At 49.3% G+C, this 21,518-nt stretch overlaps 1 protein-coding gene and 1 long non-coding RNA gene across 6 annotated transcripts; one reads left to right on the top strand and one right to left on the bottom strand.

Moving 5' to 3' along the window:
• Positions 1-191: 191 nt before the first annotated feature.
• On the bottom strand, positions 192-19,666 carry LOC118384296 (SH2B adapter protein 1-like). Of its 5 annotated transcripts, XM_035770698.2 has the most exons (11): positions 18,841-19,173; positions 18,326-18,377; positions 15,469-17,661; positions 14,658-14,759; positions 14,311-14,402; positions 14,040-14,122; positions 9,994-10,140; positions 9,651-9,856; positions 7,627-7,801; positions 6,940-7,030; positions 1,685-1,849 (listed from the first exon to the last, which is right to left on the bottom strand). In XM_035770698.2, the coding sequence occupies exons 3-11, from the start codon at positions 17,242-17,244 to the stop codon at positions 1,828-1,830; spliced, it is 2,694 nt and encodes an 897-aa protein (XP_035626591.1). In that variant the 5' UTR covers positions 17,245-17,661; positions 18,326-18,377; positions 18,841-19,173; the 3' UTR covers positions 1,685-1,827. The 5 variants fall into 5 exon arrangements, with proteins under 5 accessions (XP_035626590.1, XP_035626587.1, XP_035626588.1 ...); XM_035770697.2 differs by lacking the exons at positions 6,940-7,030; positions 18,841-19,173 and adding an exon at positions 19,568-19,666 and having other exon boundaries at positions 192-1,849; XM_035770694.2 differs by lacking the exon at positions 6,940-7,030 and having other exon boundaries at positions 192-1,849; positions 18,841-19,178.
• LOC127929960 (uncharacterized) lies at positions 2,253-3,867 on the top strand. Its single transcript, XR_008136406.1, has 4 exons — positions 2,253-2,461; positions 2,538-2,889; positions 3,122-3,337; positions 3,414-3,867. It is a non-coding gene; the product is annotated as an uncharacterized LOC127929960 (long non-coding RNA).
• Positions 19,667-21,518: the final 1,852 nt, after the last annotated feature.

Raw genomic sequence — 21,518 nt, 5'->3', positions numbered from 1 at the left:
ACCAAACCCCGCCTAGATCTAAAATGTATCTTCTTCAAATCTGATTTTAAACATAACCCGAACCGTAACCACATTGCTAACCGTATGCCTAACCATAAATTATGACCCAAAAACTAATTTGTTTTCATGATTTTTTATGACATAGCCATTTGACTTTGTGGCAACCCAAAACTACAAGAATTACTGTAACATTCCTTTACATCCTTCCCCTTTATTCAGTAAGAAACAATTACAGTGAACCAAAGCAACAACACACGAGGCCAAAATGTTTCAGTATAATTATATTATATCATATCATTTAATTCAATGTTGTACCTGAAACTAACCACACAGGTTGGACAAAACCCTGCCCACCGTCAACACAAGGTCCCAGCAAAAGAGAGAGCGACAGAGACAGAAAGGCACAAATAGAGATCAACATTTGAAAAGGATGAACAGGGGGATGGGGGTAAGACGTGTAAAAGAAGATGACAAAGCTCGGAGTAGAGGACAAACAGAAGAAGTGAAGGTATAAACAAAGAGAAAGAAAGAGGCACTGAACTGAATGGCTGGCAGACAGACGGACATGGCCACACAACCCAGGCACAGGTTGAAGGAGTACGACAGAGGTGATAACAAAGAAAGGCACAAGTAGAAAAATGTCCCCCTCCCTTATATTTTTCTTATTTTCTATTTCTGCACATTAAAATTTAATTTGGATGAGGTCCAGGAGGAGAGGACTGTATGAGCGTGAGGGAAAGACTGAGTATGAGGCTTAGGAATATTTTAAAAAGACAAACAAATTTCAACTGAAATAACCGAATGGGGGCAGGAACAAGTGTTACGCATTACATAGAGTAAAACAACATACAATAAAAGGCATTTTAAAAATAAAATTAATACTATTATTTCCGACCATCATTATTTCCTTTATCATTATTGTTAATCATATCATTATTATCAATAACAAAGCATTTTTTTTTTATGTGAAGGATAGATATAATCGCTCTCTCTACCTCTGGCCACTTCTCTACCATTAAAGAAAACCAGAAAATGAGTGGAGAGAAAAAGAGAGACGGAGAGAAAGATTGAGGTTGAAAGAGTGACTGAGGTATATGTATCCTGCCTGCCGGTTCTAGCCTAGTCTCTTTGCCACCTAGTAAGTATATGGTTGTCCTCCATCTCTACCTCTGAAAGTGTACTGCTGGCCAGTAGAATCTCTGCAGGATATTGAGGTATGGTACTGCTGGGTTCAGAGGATATCTCTCACTACCTACATCCATAAATGGATTCAAAAGTCTACAAAAAGCGTACCAAGAGGTGTACCGGCAAAAAGCTTATCTCGCTAAACATTAGTGTACCTTTACTTAGTGTACCTTTACTTAGTGTCGTACGGTGCTCCCATCCCTCTCCTCTTTCACCCGTTTTCTCTTTCTCTCCATCTGGCTGAATCTCCCAGAATGCTTGTGTTTTAATAGTGTTAGTACATCCTTCTAACCCCTTCCCCTCACAGTCTCGTAACAAAATACAAATACTGGTTATGAATGGCTATGACTCCCGCCTCCTCCACTCTCCCTTTTGCACAAACACCCCCCTCCTCAGAAGAAGGAGTACTGGTTGTCAATGGCTCTTGCCCTCCCTCCTTCCCGCTCTTCGCCCTCCACCCCCTCCAGTTGGCGAAGAGGAGCTTCCCTCTCCTCCCAGTCCTCCGCTCCTTCACCTCCTCCTGCAGTTGCTGCAGTTCCTCCCCCACCTCCTCCCAGCTCGGTCTCGTTCCCTCGTTCCTGGGGTGGGGTTGGGGGTGGCGGCCGGCCAGGGGGCAGGGGTGGAGGAGGAGGCTGGGGGGGGCTACGGGGTCTGCTGGTCAAGTCTGGTGGGAGAAAAGAACAGCCGAGAGAAAAGCAGAGAAAGAAAGAGTGGTAAAAGGTGTAAATAAAGGAGGGGCGGGCGGGGGACAAGATAAAAAGGTGACATTTCCAGAGAGCGAGTGGTGAGAAGGGAGAAGAGGAGGAGGAAGAGGGGGAGAGACAGAGTGAGTGTCATGGCCGCGACGTCTGTGTGACAGGTCCATGTCATGGAATCAGTCGAGACACACACAAACACACTGTGCGCTTACATACACACCTTGTTCCCGTCTACTGAATACATTTAATGTAAAAAACACAAAACAACGCATCGTCTGAAAATGTTCTATGAAGATTCTACACGACCCTAAACTTTTTATCAGATACAACATTCTATAGCAGAGGTGGACTCTCAAGTCATTGCTCTAGGAGTGATCTGTGTTCTCAAAAATACTCTATGGTAGGTCCAGTTCTAGATAAGGTTAGTACAGACTAACTTCACTGGAAGACTGAGCAGTACACTGAGGTGAATGGCCACTAGCAAGCTCTACACTCGCGCTATAGTGCGTTCCATCGGTTTCTCCCTCTCGCCTGCCGTCTCTCTATCTAGGTCTCGCTCGCTGGCTAGCTCGCTCTAGGTCTCGCTGGCTAGCTCGCTCTAGGTCTCGCTGGCTAGCTCGCTCTAGGTCTCGCTCGCTGGCTAGCTCGCTCTAGGTCTCGCTCGCTGGCTAGCTCGCTCTAGGTCTCGCTCGCTGGCTAGCTCGCTCTAGGTCTCGCTCGCTGGCTAGCTCGCTCTAGGTCTCGCTCGCTCTAGGTCCCGCTCGCTGGCTAGCTCGCTGGCTAGCTCGCTCTAGGTCTCGCTCGCTAGCTAGCTCGCTCTAGGTCTCGCTCGCTGGCTAGCGAGCTCTAGGTCTCGCTGGCTCGCTCTAGGTCTCGCTGGCTAGCGAGCTCTAGGTCTCGCTGGCTCGCTCTAGGTCTCGCTGGCTAGCGAGCTCTAGGTCTCGCTGGCTAGCGAGCTCTAGGTCTCGCTGGCTCGCTCTAGGTCTCGCTGGCTAGCGAGCTCTAGGTCTCGCTGGCTCGCTCTAGGTCTCGCTGGCTAGCGAGCTCTAGGTCTCGCTGGCTCGCTCTAGGTCTCGCTGGCTCGCTCTAGGTCTCGCTCGCTCTAGGTCTCGCTGGCTAGCGAGCTCTAGGTCTCGCTGGCTCGCTCTAGGTCTCGCTGGCTAGCGAGCTCTAGGTCTCGCTGGCTCGCTCTAGGTCTCGCTGGCTAGCGAGCTCTAGGTCTCGCTGGCTCGCTCTAGGTCTCGCTGGCTAGCGAGCTCTAGGTCTCGCTGGCTAGCGAGCTCTAGGTCTCGCTGGCTCGCTCTACCGCTCTAGGTCTCGCTGGCTCGCTCTAGGTCTCGCTCTAGGTCTCGCTGGCTCGCTCTAGGTCTCGCTCTAGGTCTCGCTGGCTCGCTCTAGGTCTCGCTCTAGGTCTCGCTCTAGGTCTCGCTGGCTCGCTCTAGGTCTCGCTCTAGGTTTCGCTCTAGGTCTCGCTGGCTCGCTCTAGGTCTCGCTCTAGGTCTCGCTCGCTCTAGGTCTCGCTCGCTCTAGGTCTCGCTCGCTCTAGGTCTCGCTCGCTCTAGGTCTCGCTCGCTCTAGGTCTCGCTCGCTCTAGGTCTCGGTCTGTCTCTCTCACACTGCCTCTCTCTCTTTCTTGCCGTCCCTCACTCTGGGTCCCTCTCTAACCCCTCTCTCTGGGTCTCTCTCTCTCGCTCTGGGTCTCTCTCTCTCTCGCTCTGGGTCTCTCTCTCTCTCGCTCTGGGTCTCTCTCTCTCTCTCGCTCTGGGTCTCTCTCTCTCTCTCTGGGTCTCTCTCTCTCGCTCTGGGTCTCGCTCTGGGTCTCGCTCTGGGTCTCGCTCTGGGTCTCGCTCTGGGTCTCGCTCTGGGTCTCGCTCTGAGTCTCTCTCTCTCTCGCTCTGAGTCTCTCTCTCTCGCTCTGAGTCTCTCTCTCTCTCTCGCTCTGAGTCTCTCGCTCTGGGTCTCTCTCTCTGGGTCTCTCTCTCTGGGTCTCTCTCTCTCTCGCTCTGGGTCTCTCTCTCTCTCGCTCTGGGTCTCTCTCTCTCTCGCTCTGGGTCTCTCTCTCTCTCGCTCTGGGTCTCTCTCTCTCTCGCTCTGGGTCTCTCTCTCTCTCGCTCTGGGTCTCTCTCTCTCTCGCTCTGGGTCTCTCTCTCTCTCGCTCTGGGTCTCTCTCTCTCGCTCTGGGTCTCTCTCTCTCTCGCTCTGGGTCTCTCTCTCTCTCGCTCTGTGTCTCTCTCTCTCTCGCTCTGGGTCTCTCTCTCTCTCGCGCTCTGGGTCTCTCTCTCTCTCGCGCTCTGGGTCTCTCTCTCTCTCGCTCTGGGTCTCTCTCTCTCTCGCTCTGGGTCTCTCTCTCTCGCTCTGGGTCTCTCTCTCGCTCTGGGTCTCTCTCTCTCTCGCTCTGGGTCTCTCTCTCTCTCGCTCTGGGTCTCTCTCTCTCTCGCTCTGGGTCTCTCTCTCTCTCGCTCTGGGTCTCTCTCTCTCTCGCTCTGGGTCTCTCTCTCTCTCGCTCTGGGTCTCTCTCTCTCTCGCTCTGGGTCTCTCTCGCTCTGGGTCTCTCTCGCTCTGGGTCTCTCTCGCTCGCTCTGGGTCTCTCTCTCGCTCGCTCTGGGTCTCTCTCTCGCTCGCTCTGGGTCTCTCTCTCGCTCGCTCTGGGTCTCTCTCTCGCTCGCTCTGGGTCTCTCTCTCGCTCGCTCTGGGTCTCTCTCTCGCTCGCTCTGGGTCTCTCTCTCTCGCTCGGTCTGTCTCTCTCTCGCGCCTCGGTCTGTCTCTCTCTCTCTCTCGCGCCCTCGGTCTGTCTCTCTCTCTCTCTCTCTCGCGCCCTCGGTCTGTCTCTCTCTCTCTCTCTCTCTCGCGCCTCGGTCTGTCTCTCTCTCTCTCTCTCGCGCCCTCGGTCTGTCTCTCTCTCTCTCTCTCTCTCGCGCCCTCGGTCTGTCTCTCTCTCTCTCGCGCCCTCGGTCTGTCTCTCTCTCTCTCTCGCGCCCTCGGTCTGTCTCTCTCTCTCTCTCGCGCCCTCGGTCTGTCTCTCTCTCTCTCTCGCCTCGGTCTGTCTCTCTCTCTCTCTCTAACGCCCTCGGTCTGTCTCTCTCTCTCTCTCTCACGCCCTCGGTCTGTCTCTCTCTCTCTCGCGCCCTCGGTCTGTCTCTCTCTCTCGCGCCCTCGGTCTGTGTCTCTCTCTCTCGCGCCCTCGGTCTGTCTCTCTCTCTCGCGCCCTCGGTCTGTCTCTCTCTCTCTCTCTCTCTCTCTCGCGCCCTCTGTCTGTCTCTCTCTCGCGCCCTCGGTCTGTCTCTCTCTCTCGCGCCCTCGGTCAGTCTCTCTCTCTCGCGCCCTCGGTCAGTCTCTCTCTCTCGCGCCTCGGTCAGTCTCTCTCTCTCGCGCCCTCGCTCTGTCTCTCTCTCTCTCGCGCCCTCGGTCAGTCTCTCTCTCTCGCGCCTCGGTCAGTCTCTCTCTCTCTCGCGCCCTCGGTCAGTCTCTCTCTCTCTCGCGCCCTCGGTCAGTCTCTCTCTCTCTCGCGCCCTCGGTCAGTCTCTCTCTCTCTCGCGCCCTCGGTCTGTCTCTCTCTCTCGCGCCCTCGGTCTGTCTCTCTCGCGCCCTCGGTCTGTCTCTCTCTCTCTCTCTCGCTCCCTCGGTCTGTCTCTCTCTCTCTCTCTCGCTCCCTCGGTCTGTCTCTCTCTCTCTCACGCCCTCGGTCTGTCTCTCTCTCTCTCGCGCCCTCGGTCTGTCTCTCTCTCTCTCTCGGTCTGTCTCTCTCTCTCTCTCTCTCGCCCTCGGTCTGTCTCTCTCTCTCTCTCTCTCTCTCTCTCTCGCCCTCGGTCTGTCTCTCTCTCTCGCCCTCGGTCTGTCTCTCTCTCTCTCGCCCTCGGTCTGTCTCTCTCTCTCGCCCTCGGTCTGTCTCTCTCTCTCTCTCTCGCCCTCGGTCAGTCTCTCTCTCTCGCGCCCTCGGTCAGTCTCTCTCTCTCGCGCCCTCGGTCAGTCTCTCTCTCGCGCCTCGGTCAGTCTCTCTCTCTCTCGCACCCTCGGTCAGTCTCTCTCTCTCGCGCCCTCGGTCAGTCTCTCTCTCTCTCGCGCCTCGGTCAGTCTCTCTCTCTCGCGCCCTCGGTCAGTCTCTCTCTCTCTCGCGCCTCGGTCAGTCTCTCTCTCTCGCGCCTCGGTCAGTCTCTCTCTCTCTCGCGCCTCGGTCAGTCTCTCTCTCTCGCGCCCTCGGTCAGTCTCTCTCTCTCTCGCGCCCTCGGTCTGTCTCTCTCTCTCTCTCTCTCTCGCGCCCTCTGTCTGTCTCTCTCTCTCTCTCGCGCCCTCTGTCTGTCTCTCTCTCTCTCCCGCCCTCGGTCTGTCTCTCTCTCTCTCTCTCTCGCGCCCTCGGTCTGTCTCTCTCTCTCTCTCGCGCCCTCGGTCTGTCTCTCTCTCTCTCTCTCGCGCCCTCGGTCTGTCTCTCTCTCTCTCGCGCCCTCGGTCTGTCTCTCTCTCTCTCGCGCCCTCGGTCTGTCTCTCTCTCTCTCTCTCGCCCTCGGTCTGTCTCTCTCTCTCTCTCTCTCTCGCCCTCGGTCTGTCTCTCTCTCTCTCTCTCTCTCGCCCTCGGTCTGTCTCTCTCTCTCTCTCGCCCTCGGTCTGTCTCTCTCTCTCTCTCGCCCTCGGTCTGTCTCTCTCTCTCTCTCGCCCTCGGTCTGTCTCTCTCTCTCTCGCCCTCTCTCTGTCTCTCTCTCTCTCTCGCCCTCGGTCTGTCTCTCTCTCTCTCTCTCGCCCTCGGTCTGTCTCTCTCTCTCTCTCGCCCTCGGTCTGTCTCTCTCTCTCTCGCCCTCGGTCTGTCTCTCTCTCTCTCGCCCTCGGTCTGTCTCTCTCTCTCTCTCTCTCGCCCTCGGTCTGTCTCTCTCTCTCTCTCTCTCTCTCTCGCCCTCGGTCTGTCTCTCTCTCTCCCCCTCGGTCTGTCTCTCTCTCGCCGTCTTTCTCTGTAGGTCTCTCCCCCTCTCGCCACCTCTCTCTCCCTCTTGCCATCTCGCTCTCCCGCTATGTCTCCCTCCCTCTCTAACTCAGTGTCTCTCTCTCTGTGGAGTCTGGTCTCACTTACACACAGTCAGAGATGGGGGTTGATGGAGAGTCAGGGTGGCGCGTGGTGATGACATCACAGACTGTGGGCCGGCTGCCTGCCCTGTCCCGGCCTGCGAAGAATGACCCAACGAAAACACAATAAGAGACAGCCAATCAGAGCTCTGGAAGGCACGGGGGTGGGGGGGTTGGAAAGAAGGGTGTAGAAGGAAAGGAGGTAGAGTGCTAGCGCCTAGGGACATAGAGGGTAGTAGGGTCTAGGGGTTGATTTGGAATTGTATGTGTTTGGGTGGGGGGGTGTAAGAGCCAGGGGTGTATGGGTGGGAGCATCAGTACAAATTGATGGGACCAAGCCATGCGGAGCCACTCCAGTGTGTGTACGTAGGCATGCATGCTGTAGTGGACACAGGATGAGGATGCAAAGCGGCCAGTCTTATGTTATAACGACATTGACAGAAACATCATGTAGTGGCCATGTTTTAGCACACACAACATTACTTATGGCCTGTACACATATCTTCAATGGGATGATACACACGCACACTATATTGATTCACTGACGTAACAGCATAGTGTAACCCAATCATAATGCATAAAACACATACACCGGACATACAACACCCAAGACGTGCCTTTAGAGGCCAGTGTAAAACCAGTGTCGTTTCATCCTAGTGGAATATCCTGTGACCTTTCACCCCTGACCGGTTACCTGGCTGCCGGACAGCGGTGGCGCCCACGAAGCTGATGAGAGTGACGTCCGAGGCACCCCCAGACTCCAGGGGGATTGGGTGCACGCGGAAGTGCTCCAGCATGTCGAATATGGACTGGAACCACAGGTGCTGCACCCGGCACTGGCCGTCCTCGTTCAGAGACAAACGCAGGTGCTGCAGCGGAGAGGGAGAGAGAGAGGAGAAACAAAAGAAGGGAGAAGAGAGGAGGATATGGGTTAGCTTTGGGTGCTACTTAGCAGGTATATCTCCTAACATGGTACAGATGTTTCCCCTACCATTTCACATACAAACACACTGGTACTTTCCAACACACACGTAAACATCAATACTGTCTTACTCTATTGAGAGAGAGATTGCCTGCAATGACAACAAGCTCTGTCCGACGATGCTGTGACACACCGCCCCAGACCATGACAGACCCACCACCTCCAAATCGATCCTGCTGCAAATGAACAGGCCTCTGTGTAACGCTAAATTCATTCAATGATAAACACGAATCCGACCATCACCCCTGTATGTAGCCTCACTACTTTCATAGCCTCGCTACTGTACGTAGCCCATATTTTTACTTATGTTTTATTTCTTTACCTACCTATTGTTTACCTAATCCCTTTTTTGCACTATTGGTTAGAACCTGTAAGTAAGCATTTTACTCTAAGGTCTACCTGTTGTATTCAGCGCACGTGACAAATAAACTTTGATTTGATGAGACAAAAGCGTAACTCGTCAGTGAAAGAGCACTTTTTGCCAGTCCTGTCTGGTCCAGCGACGGTGGGTTTGTGCCCGTAGGCGACGTTGTTGCCGGTGACGTCTAGTGAGGACCTGCCTTACAACAGGCCTACAAGCCCTCAATCCAGCCTCTCTCAGCCTATTGCGAACAGTCTGAGCACTGATGGAGGGATTGTGGGTTCCTGGTGTAACTCAGGCTGTTGTTGTTGCCATCCTGTACCTGTCCCGCAGGTGTGATGTACAGATGTACCGATTCTGTGCAGGCGTTGTTACAAGTGGTCTGCCACAGTGAGGACGATCAGCTGTCCGTCTGGTCTCCCTGTAGCGCTGTCTTAGGCGTCTCAGTATGGACATTGCAATTTATTGCCCTGGCCAGATCTGCAGTCCTCATGCCTTGTTGCAGCATGCCTAAGGCACATTCACGCAGATGAGCAGGGACCCTGGGCATCATTCTTTTGCAGTTTTCCAGAGTCAGTAGAAAGGCCTCTTTTGTGTCCTAAGTTTTCATAACTGTGACCTTAATTGCCTACCGTCTGTAAGCTGTTAGTGTCTTAACGACCGTTCCACAGGTGCATGTTCATTAATTGTTTACGGTTCATTGAACAAGCATGAGAAACAGTGTATAAACCCTTTACAATGAAGATCTGTGAAGTTATTTGGATTTTTACAAATTATCTTTGAAAGACAAGGTCCTGAAAAAGAGCCGTTTGTTTTTTGCATGTATACACACACACAACCCACACACACAGAACACCTACACGCAGACTGACAACACAAACATAATTTGCTGCTGCTGCTCTGTTCTTTTTTTACTCTTATTATCTACCCTGAAGCCTAGTCACTTTACACTGCCTTCATGTATATACCTACCTCAAGCAACTCGTACCTCTGCACTTTGAGCTGGTACTGGTACTCCCTGTACTTAGCTCCACATTGATCTGGTACTGGTACTCCCTGTATTTAACTCCACATTGATCTGGTACTGGTACTCCCTGTACTTAGCTCCACATTGATCTGGTACTGGTACTCCCTGTACTTAGCTCCACATTGATCTGGTACTGGTACTCCCTGTATTTCGCTCCACATTGATCTGGTACTGTTACTCCCTGTATGTAAGCTCCGTTCTTGTGTATTATATTGTATTCCTCTTGTTACTATTTCAATTTTAAAACTCTACATTGTTGGGAAGGGCTCGTCAGCAAGCATTTTACATTAAAGTCTACACCAGGTGACAAATAAAATATGATATGACACACTCTCCCGTCTCTTGTACCTTGGCCTTGCCCTGGAAGTTGAAGGTGAGGACGTACTCCCCGCGGCGTGTCTCGCTCTGGCGCACAAGGAAGACGCCGTGGCTGGCCGTACCCCCTGCCAGCACAAGCTGGGCCGCCTTCAGACGCGACAACGTCCCGTGGAACCACTGGCACTCGCTCAGAGGGTGCTCCACCGCCTCCGCCACATCTGAGAACAGGAAGGAACCTGTGGAGGTGAGGAGGGATGAGGGGGATGGATGAAAACATTAGACCAAAAAAAAGTGTCACCAGACCTGCCCTGCACATTCTGGTGTGTATGCGTGTTTGTATGTGAGTGCTTTTGCGTGTGTGCTAAGGCTTCACCTGTGGCATCTGGCGTCTCCGCAAATGGTGTGCCCAGGCCGGCTCCACCCACGCGTCCGTCTGATTCGTCCAGAGGGGCGCGGGGCGGTAACTCTGGGGGGAGAGGGTCCATCAGTGGGGAGGAGCCACCCACACCTCCATAACACACTGCAACAGGACAGGAGCAAAAACATCAGTCCTATTATTTATTTAACCAGACTTTTTTAAACTTTCAAACAGCAACGAAACATTGGACTCAAGAGTTAAAACAACTTTTTTCGTCTCGCTTTCTGTATCAGGTGTTAAGTGATCCAACTGTATATTTGTAAAGCTGCAAAAAATAGTGAAACAGGGAAATCGTCACACAACAATCCCAAATGGGCTCTTCGATCCTATCCTGTGCAGACATATTTGAAAAGATGGGATAGGTAAGGAATATGGTAGTAGCTCCCCCTTACCTTATGCTACATATCTGCTGTTTGTAGATTCTTACAGATGAAGTGTCTAAGGCAGTGGTCACCAAACTTTTCTGAGCCAAGTTCACTTTCAAAATGCAAGCCGAGATCTACAGCTCAGAACTGTTTCTAAACATATATTTTGTTTTAAATGTAAGCCTATGCAACATTTACCAAATAAGAACAGTTCTGTAGGAATAAGGTTTATTGCAGTAGGCCTGTAACGGAGGCCACCTTAGCAGTGGAGGTTTCAGTGAGGAGGCAGACACTTCGATACGGGGCAAACTCAGAATGGAGGGTGTTTATTTACAGCGCTGAGGTGGAGCAGCTGGAAGACTGTACACTATGTAAATCAAAAATCACAAACATAACAATAACCGGACAAGAACATACACTGGAAAATGTATCAAATAAAAGGTTGAGCTCCAAAGAAGTCAAGCTTCAATCAATAACTGAAATTATAGCGTTAAAAAATATATATATACAAAACGCAACATGTAAAGTGTTGGTCCCATTTCTTGAGCTGAAATAAAAGATCCCAGAAATGTTCCATATGCACAAAAAGCTTATTTCTTGAAATGTTGTGCACAATTAGTACCCTGTTAGTGAGCATTTCTCCTTTGCCAAGATAATCCATCCACTTGACAGGTGTGGCATATCAAAAAGCTGATTAAACAGCATGATCATTACACAGGTGAACCTTATGCTGGGGGCAATAAAAGGCATAAAATATAAAATGTGCAGTTTTGTCACACAACACAATGCCACAGATGTCTCAATTTGAGGGAGCGTGCAATTGGCTTGCAGGAATGTCCACCAGAGCGGTTGCCAGATAATTTAATGTTCATTTCTCTACCATATGCCGCCTCCAACACCTCTACATCCAGCTTCTTCACCTGTGGGATCATCTGAAACCAGCCACCCGAACTGAGGGTCAGTACAACCAAAGAATTTCTGCACAAACTGTCAGAACCCGTCTAAGGGAAGCTCATCTGCGTGCTCATTGTCCTCACCAGGGTCTTGACCCGACTGCAGTTCAGTGTCATAACAGACTTCAGTGGGCAAATGCTCACCTTCGATGGCCACTGGAGAAGTGTGCTCTTCACGGATGAATCCCAGTTTCAACTGTACTGGGCAGATGGCAAACAACGTGTATGGCGTCGTGTGGCCGTTTTCTGAACGTTGTGTGCCCCATGGTGAGTGCCCCATGGCAATTGAAGGTGATTAGTGTGAGGATGAATTAACTGTGGTGGCAGGTGCATTGCTGACTGCTGAGAAGAAGTTGAATATAGAGAGAAGTGGTGTAGTGAGGAAGGTCGGCGTGAAGTCCATCCATGATGGAACCTTGGCGAGAGTGAGGACCGCCGAATTCGGGCCTTGTCCTAAGGATGATTCTGGCCCAGTGGGAGTGAGATTTGTAGAGCGAATGGATCCTTGTATTTTGGCTGATCCATATGTGATATCAGGTTGGGGACTGTTGAGTTGGTGAACTCGGAGTGGACTCGTGATGATTTATTGTGTGACATTCACCCAGAGGGAGTGGGTGCTCCGCGTTACGCGATTAGTGACAACAATTATGACTTGCTTTGCAGAGCAGGGTGCCGTTGAAAGGAGTGACAACGGGGATGACATTAAGTGTTGAGGAGGAGCAGTTGAAATGGAAGATTCCCGCCGTTTGGCGAGTCGTAGATTTGGTGGAGAGCGTGGTGAAACAGAGAAGACAACATCTGTCGAGCTGTGTTTTGATGCAATCTTTGCCAGATAAGGTCATGGTAGGAAGTGTCAATTACCCCGTGAGAGCTTTTGTTCCAAAAATAAAAAAGTGTTTCAGGTGTCAGGTTTATGGGCATGTTGCAGCAGTGTGTCGGAGGGAGCTGCCTTGATGTGAGAAAGGAGGGCATGAGACAAAGGAATGTGTGCTATCGGAGGAGAAAGTAATACATGTTAGTTGTGGGGGTTCCCATGGGACTGGAGTTTGGAGGGGTCCGGTGAGAGAAAGGGACATTTGAGGTAGCCAGTGCAGAAAGTGTCATATCCCGAAGCAGTGAAAAGAGTGGTAGAGGAAGATGGGGACCCGGGTGAGGGATCCTGAGAGATGGGAAGGATATGTGCTTCAGTACAGTGGACTTTTTAGCATTTATTGCCTTGGTTGTTAATTGTACTGCAGAAAATCACAGAAAATAGAGGTGGAAGAGAAGTACTTTACAGAACAGTTGTGGGGGGTGTTGAGTGGTAGTATTCTGTCCTCTCAGACCATTGGTCTGAAGTAGGACTTGATAGGGTTAAATAGTGGAATGGGGTGGTGGGTTTTGTAGAGAGGGCTAATAGTTGGCTGGGCAATTTCCCGTTGTCTCAATTGTATATATTACCGTATCAAATAATTGAATGTAGGTAGGCCGTGGATGGCCTTACACCGGTACAGTAGGTGGCGGTGTATGCACCTAAAAGTTGGATGCGATCTGACAACCAAATCCCAAAGAAGAAGCATCTCCGTTTGACCCACCTCCCGTCTCAGCAGGAGCATGACAGAGGAACAAACATTTCACAGGTAGGCTACGTTTTTTAAAATAATTATTTTACACCACATAATGATTACCGAACTCTGTGCCCTTCAATTGTAACACTGATAAGAAAAGGCATGATAAGAAACATTACATGCAGTGCAACAAACAAATGGCTGTTGCCAAAACCGAATGAATCGCCGGGGGAACTCGCAACCTGCGTTTCGCTCTACAGGCTACATCGACAGCGCCAAAGGACAAGGCATCATACACATATTATATTCAATACAGGAATGTGCATTTCATAAACCCACAAACCGGTTCCATGTCTGGTTGTATCTGCATCTGCATCTGATGGTCAGTCTCAGCGGGATGGAGGGGAGAGCGAGAACAGCAGAGGGTCCGCCTCTCACGGTTCCCCGATCTCTCCTTTTCCTCCGGAGAGACTGACCAGAGAGAGGGGGAGACAGTCTGATGACCAAACTCGAGTCACACCGCATTATTTCTGCCTCATGCACAAATTCATGTTGCTCCTGTGACCAGGGAAAGTGAATTATTAGTCGACATTAAAATAGACACGACGAGCCGTTAATAATAATAAAAACCCCGGTCCTAATTGATGCACGTTTTCTATGTTTTGAAAAGTGTTGAATCGTAAAAGCAGCAGCTATTTGCTGTATTCTTTGACAGTCTCTCAGGGTTTTAAGTCATTAAAATCGCATTTAGGTCAGTATCAAACTTTGCTGCGGGGTAGTGGAAGCTACTGGCATGGTGATTTGAGCTATCCGATTGGCCAGCGCAGTAGGCACACTTGATTTAGCACTACAGGTCTGCCAGGTAGGCAGAGTTTGGTCATTCTAACAAATGAAATGGTTCAAAATAGGAAGACTTTGCCTACCCGGCGCACAGGGCTGCCGAATCAAGTGCATCTAACACCAACGGCTCAAGGCAACAAAAATACATCTTAAAAAAGAGGAGCGCAAAGAAATGTTCGGCGATCGACTAGGAATGCCTAGTTGACTAGGACCGCGATTGACTGGTTGGTATATACTGGTCTAAGAGTAGTAGCTTGGTGAGGTGTCTAAGGGTCGATTTGGGATGCCCCACTCACCTTGAGAGAGGCGGTCACTGAATTCTGGCATTCCACTGATGTCCATGGGTCCCCCACACACAGCTTCTATGTCCTCCTGTTCACTGTAGAGTCAAGATACACAAAGCTTGCTCTACAGTAGCTGGGGTGTCGCTTCTACTTCTGCTGACCTCATCAATATTTGACAAGCATATATATATGGTCCCTCTTAACTCTCACTGACTGCCCCCCTCCCTCCCCACCCTAATCACTGACTTAAGTGTTCTTTCAACTTAACACACAATTTGCTTACCTGATACATATACCGTTCCGGATGTCACTCAACCAAGCTCTCATCTGCACAGCGTCTCGCGTCTCAATCACATACTGCACCTGTCCCTCCAACTGACAGAGAGAAAGATAGGGTTAGCGAGAGAGTGACAAAGGGGTGAGAGGGAGGGGCAAGAGAAAGGGGGGGGTGAAAGAGGGGCACGAGAGGAAGGAGAGAGAGAGAGGGCGAGAGAGAGAGGGTGTGAGAGAGAGAGAGAGCAAAATACAAGTCAGTCTACAGATGCAAGATGGAACAGGAACTGACCTGAACAGAATTTACTGAGAGAACAAGAAAGGGGAAATGAAAGGATGGACAGAGCAGAGCATCACCTGCAGGAGGAAGGTGTTCTCCTTGTCAGGCACCTCCAGGGCTGTGGTGCTCCTCACATCCACAATAGAGCAGCATGGGATAGTCAGCCTGGGCTTGGAGGACTGAGACAGGGGGACAGAGAAGAACATTGAATAAGACACATCTGTGCACTCAGAGAAATTGTGCAATTTTCACAATGCCTGCCAATGACATCATTAATCTCCAAGCTTTCCAAAGGAGCATGTTGATAGGTTGTCATGCCTCAGTGTTACATCAAAGATACACAATCTACTCCGATGGCCCCCACCCTCTGGAGAGCCAGGCCCAGCCAATCAGAATTAGTTTTCCCTACAAAAGAGTTTTATTATAGACAGATAAGTTAACGTGGCCAGGATAACAAATGACTATGAGGAAATTAAATCGAAAATGGGAGGAACAACATAGTTTAACCCAATAAAGATTTGAATTAAAATGTTGTACCTTGTAAAGAATAAGCATTGCTAAATTGCACATTAAGTTTTAATCTTTTTGTCACAAATAATGCTATCAGTATAATGTAGTACAATTACAAATGTGAACTTTATCTTCCAATAATTTTATTTCTCAATATGGCAGTGTTATCTGGGAAATTTTTTAAAAACTGTGAAACTTTAAAATGCAAACTGGAGTATTGCGTTTAAATTTCATCATTGATTATGTTCACATGAAAATAAAATTGCAAACTTATTAATGTATCATTATCAAATATGATTTTTTTTGGGCAGCTATATACTCCAAACATTAAGAATATCTTCCTAATATCGAGTTGCACTGAACAGGTGTCTCACTCACTTTAGGCGGGATGAAGAACTCCAGATAGTACTCCTCGCCACGCTCCCCCTCCTTGTCCCTCTCCCTCAGGACCAGTCGGCACTTGTGCCACCGACCACCCCTCCAGCCCACAGTGCCCCCAGGGACGAGAGGCTGCACTGCAGCTGTCTGAGCGGCGTTAGCGGTGGACGAGGTGTTGTTTAAGCCAGTACCAGCGTTGTTGTGTTCTTGTGTGCCGTGGTGCAGCAGGCCAAAGGAAAAGCCAGGGAAACCACCGTGGCTCCCGGCAAACTCATCTGGCATGGAGGAGCTGACGCTGACTCCTCCCTCCCTCACCAGCCGGCCCGTCTTCCTCGGGGTGGCGCTGCTGCTGCTGCTGGGGGGCAGGCCGGAAGAAGGTGACACCACGGCCGAAGTGGGTGCCGAAGAGAGAACGGGGGGCGGGGAGCGAGACAGACGCAGCTTCTCCAGCCGGTGGCTCCACTTCTCCTTCTCTCCCCCCTCGCCATTGCTCCGCCGGCGGTCCCGTGCCTCCGATAGCGAGAGGGAGGTGGCACTGCTGGAGGAAGACGGGGGCAGGGAGGAGGAGGAGGAGTGGGGGAGGGAAAGGGGCAGGGAGAGGGAGACAGGCATGGAGGAGGTGGGTGTAGGGGGCTGAGTGCCAGAGTTCCTCTTGGAGGAAGAGCCGGTGCAAGCGTCCTGGACCCCCATTGTGTAGCTGAAGCTGGAGGGCAGCTGGGAGGAGCTCTGGGGGGAGTCGCTGGACGAGCTGCGCCAGTGCAGGATGCCCCGGACACTGCCCCGCACGCTGCGCCCAACACTCCGCAGAGAGAAACGCTTCTTCAGTTTGGTTTTGGACTGGCTTCCTGCCGAGGCCGGGGTGCCATTACCCTTGGAGTGGGGAGGAGTTGTGTCGGAGCAAGGGGAGGCAGGCGTTTGGGGCATATGGGAGGGGTCTTCATTGTCCAAGCAAACTTCCAGCTCCTCCTCCCCCTCATCTGGCTCCACCTCCTCCTCCATGACCGTTACGCCCGCCCAGCTGTCCTCTTCCTCGGCTGTCGTTTCTCCATTTCCTGGGCCGACGCCAGGGAAGTGTTTAACAGTAACTGGGGCACCCCTCTCTTCCCGCCTGCCGTTGTTTCCTCCTCCCACTGAGGAGGAGCAGGAGGAGGAGGAGGATGGGGGGAGGACCGTTGTGACAGCATAGGAGTCTTGAAATTGGTCCCCACTTCTGGTTTCCAACACCAGTCGTGTGGAGGCAGGCTTGGGCAGGGCTCTCACCGGGTTGGCTGGGGCACAGGGGTGGTAGGAGGCTCCCTCGGTGACAGGAGGGGGAGAGACCGCCTCCTCTTCCAGGGAGGTGGCGTCTGATTGGGGGGCCCAGCTCCCCGCCTCCATCCCAGGGGCTGTACCCAGCGCCCCAGCCACTCCCTCCAGTTCGCTCTGGAAATGTCGGACAAAGCGGTCAGTGAAGCGGCGACAGAAGGCGGCAGCAGAGTCGGGGGAGTAGTGAGGGTTCTCCAGGAGGAACGCCCGGAAGTGGCGGGCAAAGTCCCCGGCCGCCATGCGGGCATGCAGCTCACAGAACTCCGTCCAGCTCAGGCAGGGGGAGGGTGTGGGGGTGTCCGACAGCGAGGAGGGGTGAGGCTGGGCCAAGGGAGGGGGCAGGGGGGGTGGCCGAGGGAACATGGGCAACAGGGAGGGGGATGGAGGGGACGGAGAAGGAGAGGGTGAAAGGGGCAGCGGGGAGGAGTTGGCTGCCCGCGGGCTAGGTGGGGTTAAAAGAGAGCCGTTCATTCTACTAGGAGGGCGTGGGGGGAGGGGGCTGATTGGCCAACTAGCTGGCTGCTATTTGGTTTATCACTTAAGGTTAATTAATGAAACCTGCACAGCTCCTCAGGGCTAATTTACAAACGGGTGGGAATTCAAGTACCGTACTATGCCAGGCATAGAGTAGATTCACCCCCATTTAAAACCTTCAGCTAAAAGACGACTGTAACACACTGATGAGCACAGACTGAGACGAGGTAGAAATATAGGGGGTCTGTCTCTGTGCAACATGCTTTCATACATTTAAAAATATCTATGATAAAAGACAGGGTAAAATCGGTGTCAGGGAGGAGGTATAAGACAGATGTGAGGTAAATAGGTGAGGTTCACAAGTGGCCGCCTTGCTTACAGTCCACCACACATCCACAAGAACACAACTGCAGCCTGTGAAAACAATACAAGCACAATCAATGGTGATACATCACATTACCTGTTACATATATTCTCCAGAGACATAACCAACTATAATATGATCTACAATATCTAATCAACTGTTACTAATACAAATACCCCTAGCACCGGTTGCCACCTGTAGTTGTTGTCTGTTGGACTAGTGGTCACAACAGTTGTCAAGTTTTTTTTTTAAATTGAGTCAATGCTTTACATCCATAAAAACTAATTGTTAAGCAACCCGTTTTACTGACAACCCATTCAATTAGCTACCTAGATATCTTCACATAACGGTACTAGATGTTACTATATTAGATGTGGTAGCTAGCTAGATATGGTGAAGGACCAAATGGTTGCTTGTGAGACACCAACTGATTTGTCAGTGTTCAGATAACTAGTGGCTTAATCACTTTCACACACTGTAGCAAAGCCAAATATAGTGTGGCATAGCTAACTAACTACCTTACTGGCAACAAAATAAATAAAATACCTTGTTGGCTAGATTATTGTAGCTAAACAACTGACTGCGTATGAAACCCGTTAGCTAGCTTACAACATTACCCAGCTAGTTTGCAAACTGGCGCTGGATGTAAACAATCCAGAGAGCTTGGTTAGTATTGACATTACTGGCTAACGAAGTTAGCTGGAATTCACAAACCATTGTCGGCCTAGTCAGATACTCGAGGCCAATGCTTGATGGCTAAAATAACCTAAAGGAGAGGAGGAGAGACAGTTAACTAGATAGCTGATATTACGGAGTAATGATAGTACATGGACATGGTAAAATGACACACAGTGAGGTCATGTTAGCTTAACTAACGTTAACTAGCAAAAAGAGCCAGCACATCGCGTGATAAACAATCTAGTTAGCGTAAGCGATACTGAGCTAACTAGCGACCCATCAGTTAGCTAGCAACGCCATCCATCTTAACAGAACCATGTTAGCTAGCTAAATAAAAAGCACCAGCTTGAAGCAGTTAGCTAAGTAGCTAACTAGCCAATATTCAACAATGTAGCTAAAATGTAAGCCTAACTAGCTGTTTTAATTAAATAACAGCGGTTTACTCAGCTAATAGTAGCGAGATATTGTTTGTTATAGTAGCTACCTAGACTATGGCTATTATCGTTGAATAAGGGGTGCTAGCTAATTGAAGTAATGTTATGTTTACCCACTTGTACACGCTTGTCTTCAAAATAGTGTCCACTTACAGTTAGCTAGCCTCCCATACTTGCTACAGACAACAGGCGAATCGCTAGCTAGCTACCTAGATATTATTATTAGCTAGCCAGCTATTAATAAAACAACTAATTTAGTAATCTTGCGTTGGCTTACATTAGAATTGTAATTTATACGCGCCAGCGTTTAATACAATTCGTTCATATATCCGCGATATAAATATAAATGTATAACAGTTGTTGCTAACGTGAATATTTCTGTGCTCCCTATCTCTCGCGATATAGTGGGAGAGAGCGGATGGGAAGGGAAAGTCGACTAGCGAGGAGGGTGGCAGCAGGAGGAGTTGCAGGGTACTTGGGTGGTGGGAAAATGGAGGGGCACTAAAAACATTTTGAATCTGTGAATTGTATGTGTGAGGCGTAAATGAACATTTGTCTCATACTGAACTACTAGACTTTCTGTTTAAAAATGCACGAATGTTTTACAACAAGCCTATGTAATTGCATATATATATATTTTAAATTGTAATTCAAATATATCCTTATGGAGATTAGTAAATAATTTATTTCAAACTAGCTGAATAGATCCGGGATTACTGTAGTATGCCGAAATGCAGCCGTTCTGTATCAGTGGCCACATGAGCATATAGACCTACTGCTGTGTTGGTGTTGTCTCTATAGCTTGATTTCAATATTTTGTTGTTTATACACAGCGTGTACTTACTGTCAATTCAGGTTCCACCCTTTTCTTCGTCTTCTTTGGTATTTCTCTTTCATTTCACGAGCATGTGTTTAAAGGTCCAATGAGGATGTTTTTTTTGTCTCAATATTGATCCTTTCCAGGTAACAATTAAGTTCCTTCCTGTGATTGTTTCCAAATAAAGTTTTCTAAAATAGACGAATGGACTACAATAGAGTAGAATATCATTGAATAGACTAAAATAGAATAGAGAAGGATTAGCCGGTGTGATCATAATTTGTCTTTCATTAACAAAATGTACTTTGGAAAAAAAAGCAAAAAAAGTATATTCCTTGTAATCTGTCGAGAAGTAAGGAGGGACCTAACCAGTGGTTGTTTATAGACAAAAATTAACTTCAATGCCATTTGTACTGTAGGTTCTATTTCTTTCTATCGCCCTCTCTCTGTGTCACACTCACTCACTCAATTATCTTCCAATAAATATGCAGTTGAAGTCGGAAGTTTACATACACTTAGGTCGGAGTAATTAAGGCTACTTTTTCAACCACTCCACAAATGTCTTGTTAACAAACTATAATTTTGGCAAGTCAGTTAGGACATCTAGTTTGTGCATAACACAAGTCATTTTTTCCAACAATTGTTTACAGACAGATTATTTCACTTATAAATCAATGTATCACAATTCCAGTGGTCAGAAGTTTACATACACTAAATTGACTGTGCCTTTAAACAACTTGGAAAATTCCAGAAAATTATGTCATGGCTATAGACGCTTCTGATGGGCTAATTGACATAATTTGAGTCAATTGGAGGTGTATCTGTGGATGTCTTTCAAGGCCTACCTTCAAACTCAGTGCCTCTTTGCTTGACATCATGGTAAAATCTAAAGAAATCAGGCAAGACCTCAGAAAAAAATTGTAGACCTCCACAAGTCTGGTTAATCCTTGGAAGAAATTTCCAAACGCCTGAAGGTACCACGTTCATCTGTACAAACAATAGTACGCAAGTAGAAACACCATGGGACCATGCAGCCGTCATACCGCTCAGGAAGGAGATGCGTTCTGTCTCCTAGAGATGAACGTATTTCGGTGTGAAAAGTGCAAATCAGTCCCAGAACAACAGCAAAGGACATTGTGAAGATGCTGGAGGAAACTGGTACAAAAGTATCTATATCCACAATAAAACAAGTCCTATATTGACATAACCTGAAAGGCAGCTCAGCAAGGAAGAAGCCACTGCTCAAAAACCGCCATAAAAAAGCTAGACTATGGTTTGCAACTGCACATGAGGATGAATATCGTACAAAAATAGAACTGTTTAGCCATAATGACCATCATTATGCTTGGAGGAAAAAGGGTGAGGCTTGCAAGCCGAAGAACATCATCCCAACCGTGAAGCATGGGAGTGGCAGCATCATGTTGTGGGGATGCTTTGCTGCAGGAGGGACTGGTGCTCTTCCCAAAATAGATGGCATCATGAGGTAGGAAAATTATGTGGATATATTGAAGCAACATCTCAAGACATCAGTCAGGAATTTAAAGCTTGGTCGCAAATGAGTCTTCCAAATGGACAATGACCCCCTGTTACGGATACAGGTATCCTGTGTGTGTATTTATTTTCTCTCCCCCTCACAGGTGGCAATCAACATTCCCCAATCAGTCACTAATCAGAGGACACACCTCCTGTTTCCATTACCCTATCACATTCCCTTTCCCTTGGTTTAAAAACCTTGTGTGTCTGTTTGCTCTAGAGCTCAATCTCTCTGTCAATGCCATTGGTCTGTAGAGCGCTTGTTTGGTTTTTGCAACTACATGTCACTTTGTCCCCACCTGTGAGTATTGGTTTTGTTATCGTGTTTGTTTGAAGGTGGGAAAAGGGGGTACCAAGATAAGTTGCCCATGGGCATACATTACCTGTAGGAATACTTTGTATAAATACACTAATTAGAACTGGGCGGACCACCCACTGTATTTTT

Source organism: Oncorhynchus keta, chromosome 5, assembly GCF_023373465.1.
Source record: "Oncorhynchus keta strain PuntledgeMale-10-30-2019 chromosome 5, Oket_V2, whole genome shotgun sequence".
Classification (NCBI taxonomy): Eukaryota; Metazoa; Chordata; class Actinopteri; order Salmoniformes; family Salmonidae; genus Oncorhynchus; species Oncorhynchus keta.
This window is presented reverse-complemented; position numbering and strand designations above follow the sequence as displayed.

Bases quoted from the DNA above. Each gene is read 5' to 3' on its own strand.
- LOC118384296 (XM_035770697.2), bottom strand. From the start codon at position 17,244: ATGAACGGCTCTCTTTTAACCCCACCTAGCCCGCGGGCAGCCAACTCC. The intron at 14,123-14,310 runs GTAAGCAAATTG...TTGACTCTACAG, and splicing joins CGGAACGGTATATGTATCAG to TGAACAGGAGGACATAGAAG. The intron at 10,141-14,039 runs GTGAGTGGGGCA...GTCCTGTTGCAG, and splicing joins CAGTGACCGCCTCTCTCAAG to TGTGTTATGGAGGTGTGGGT.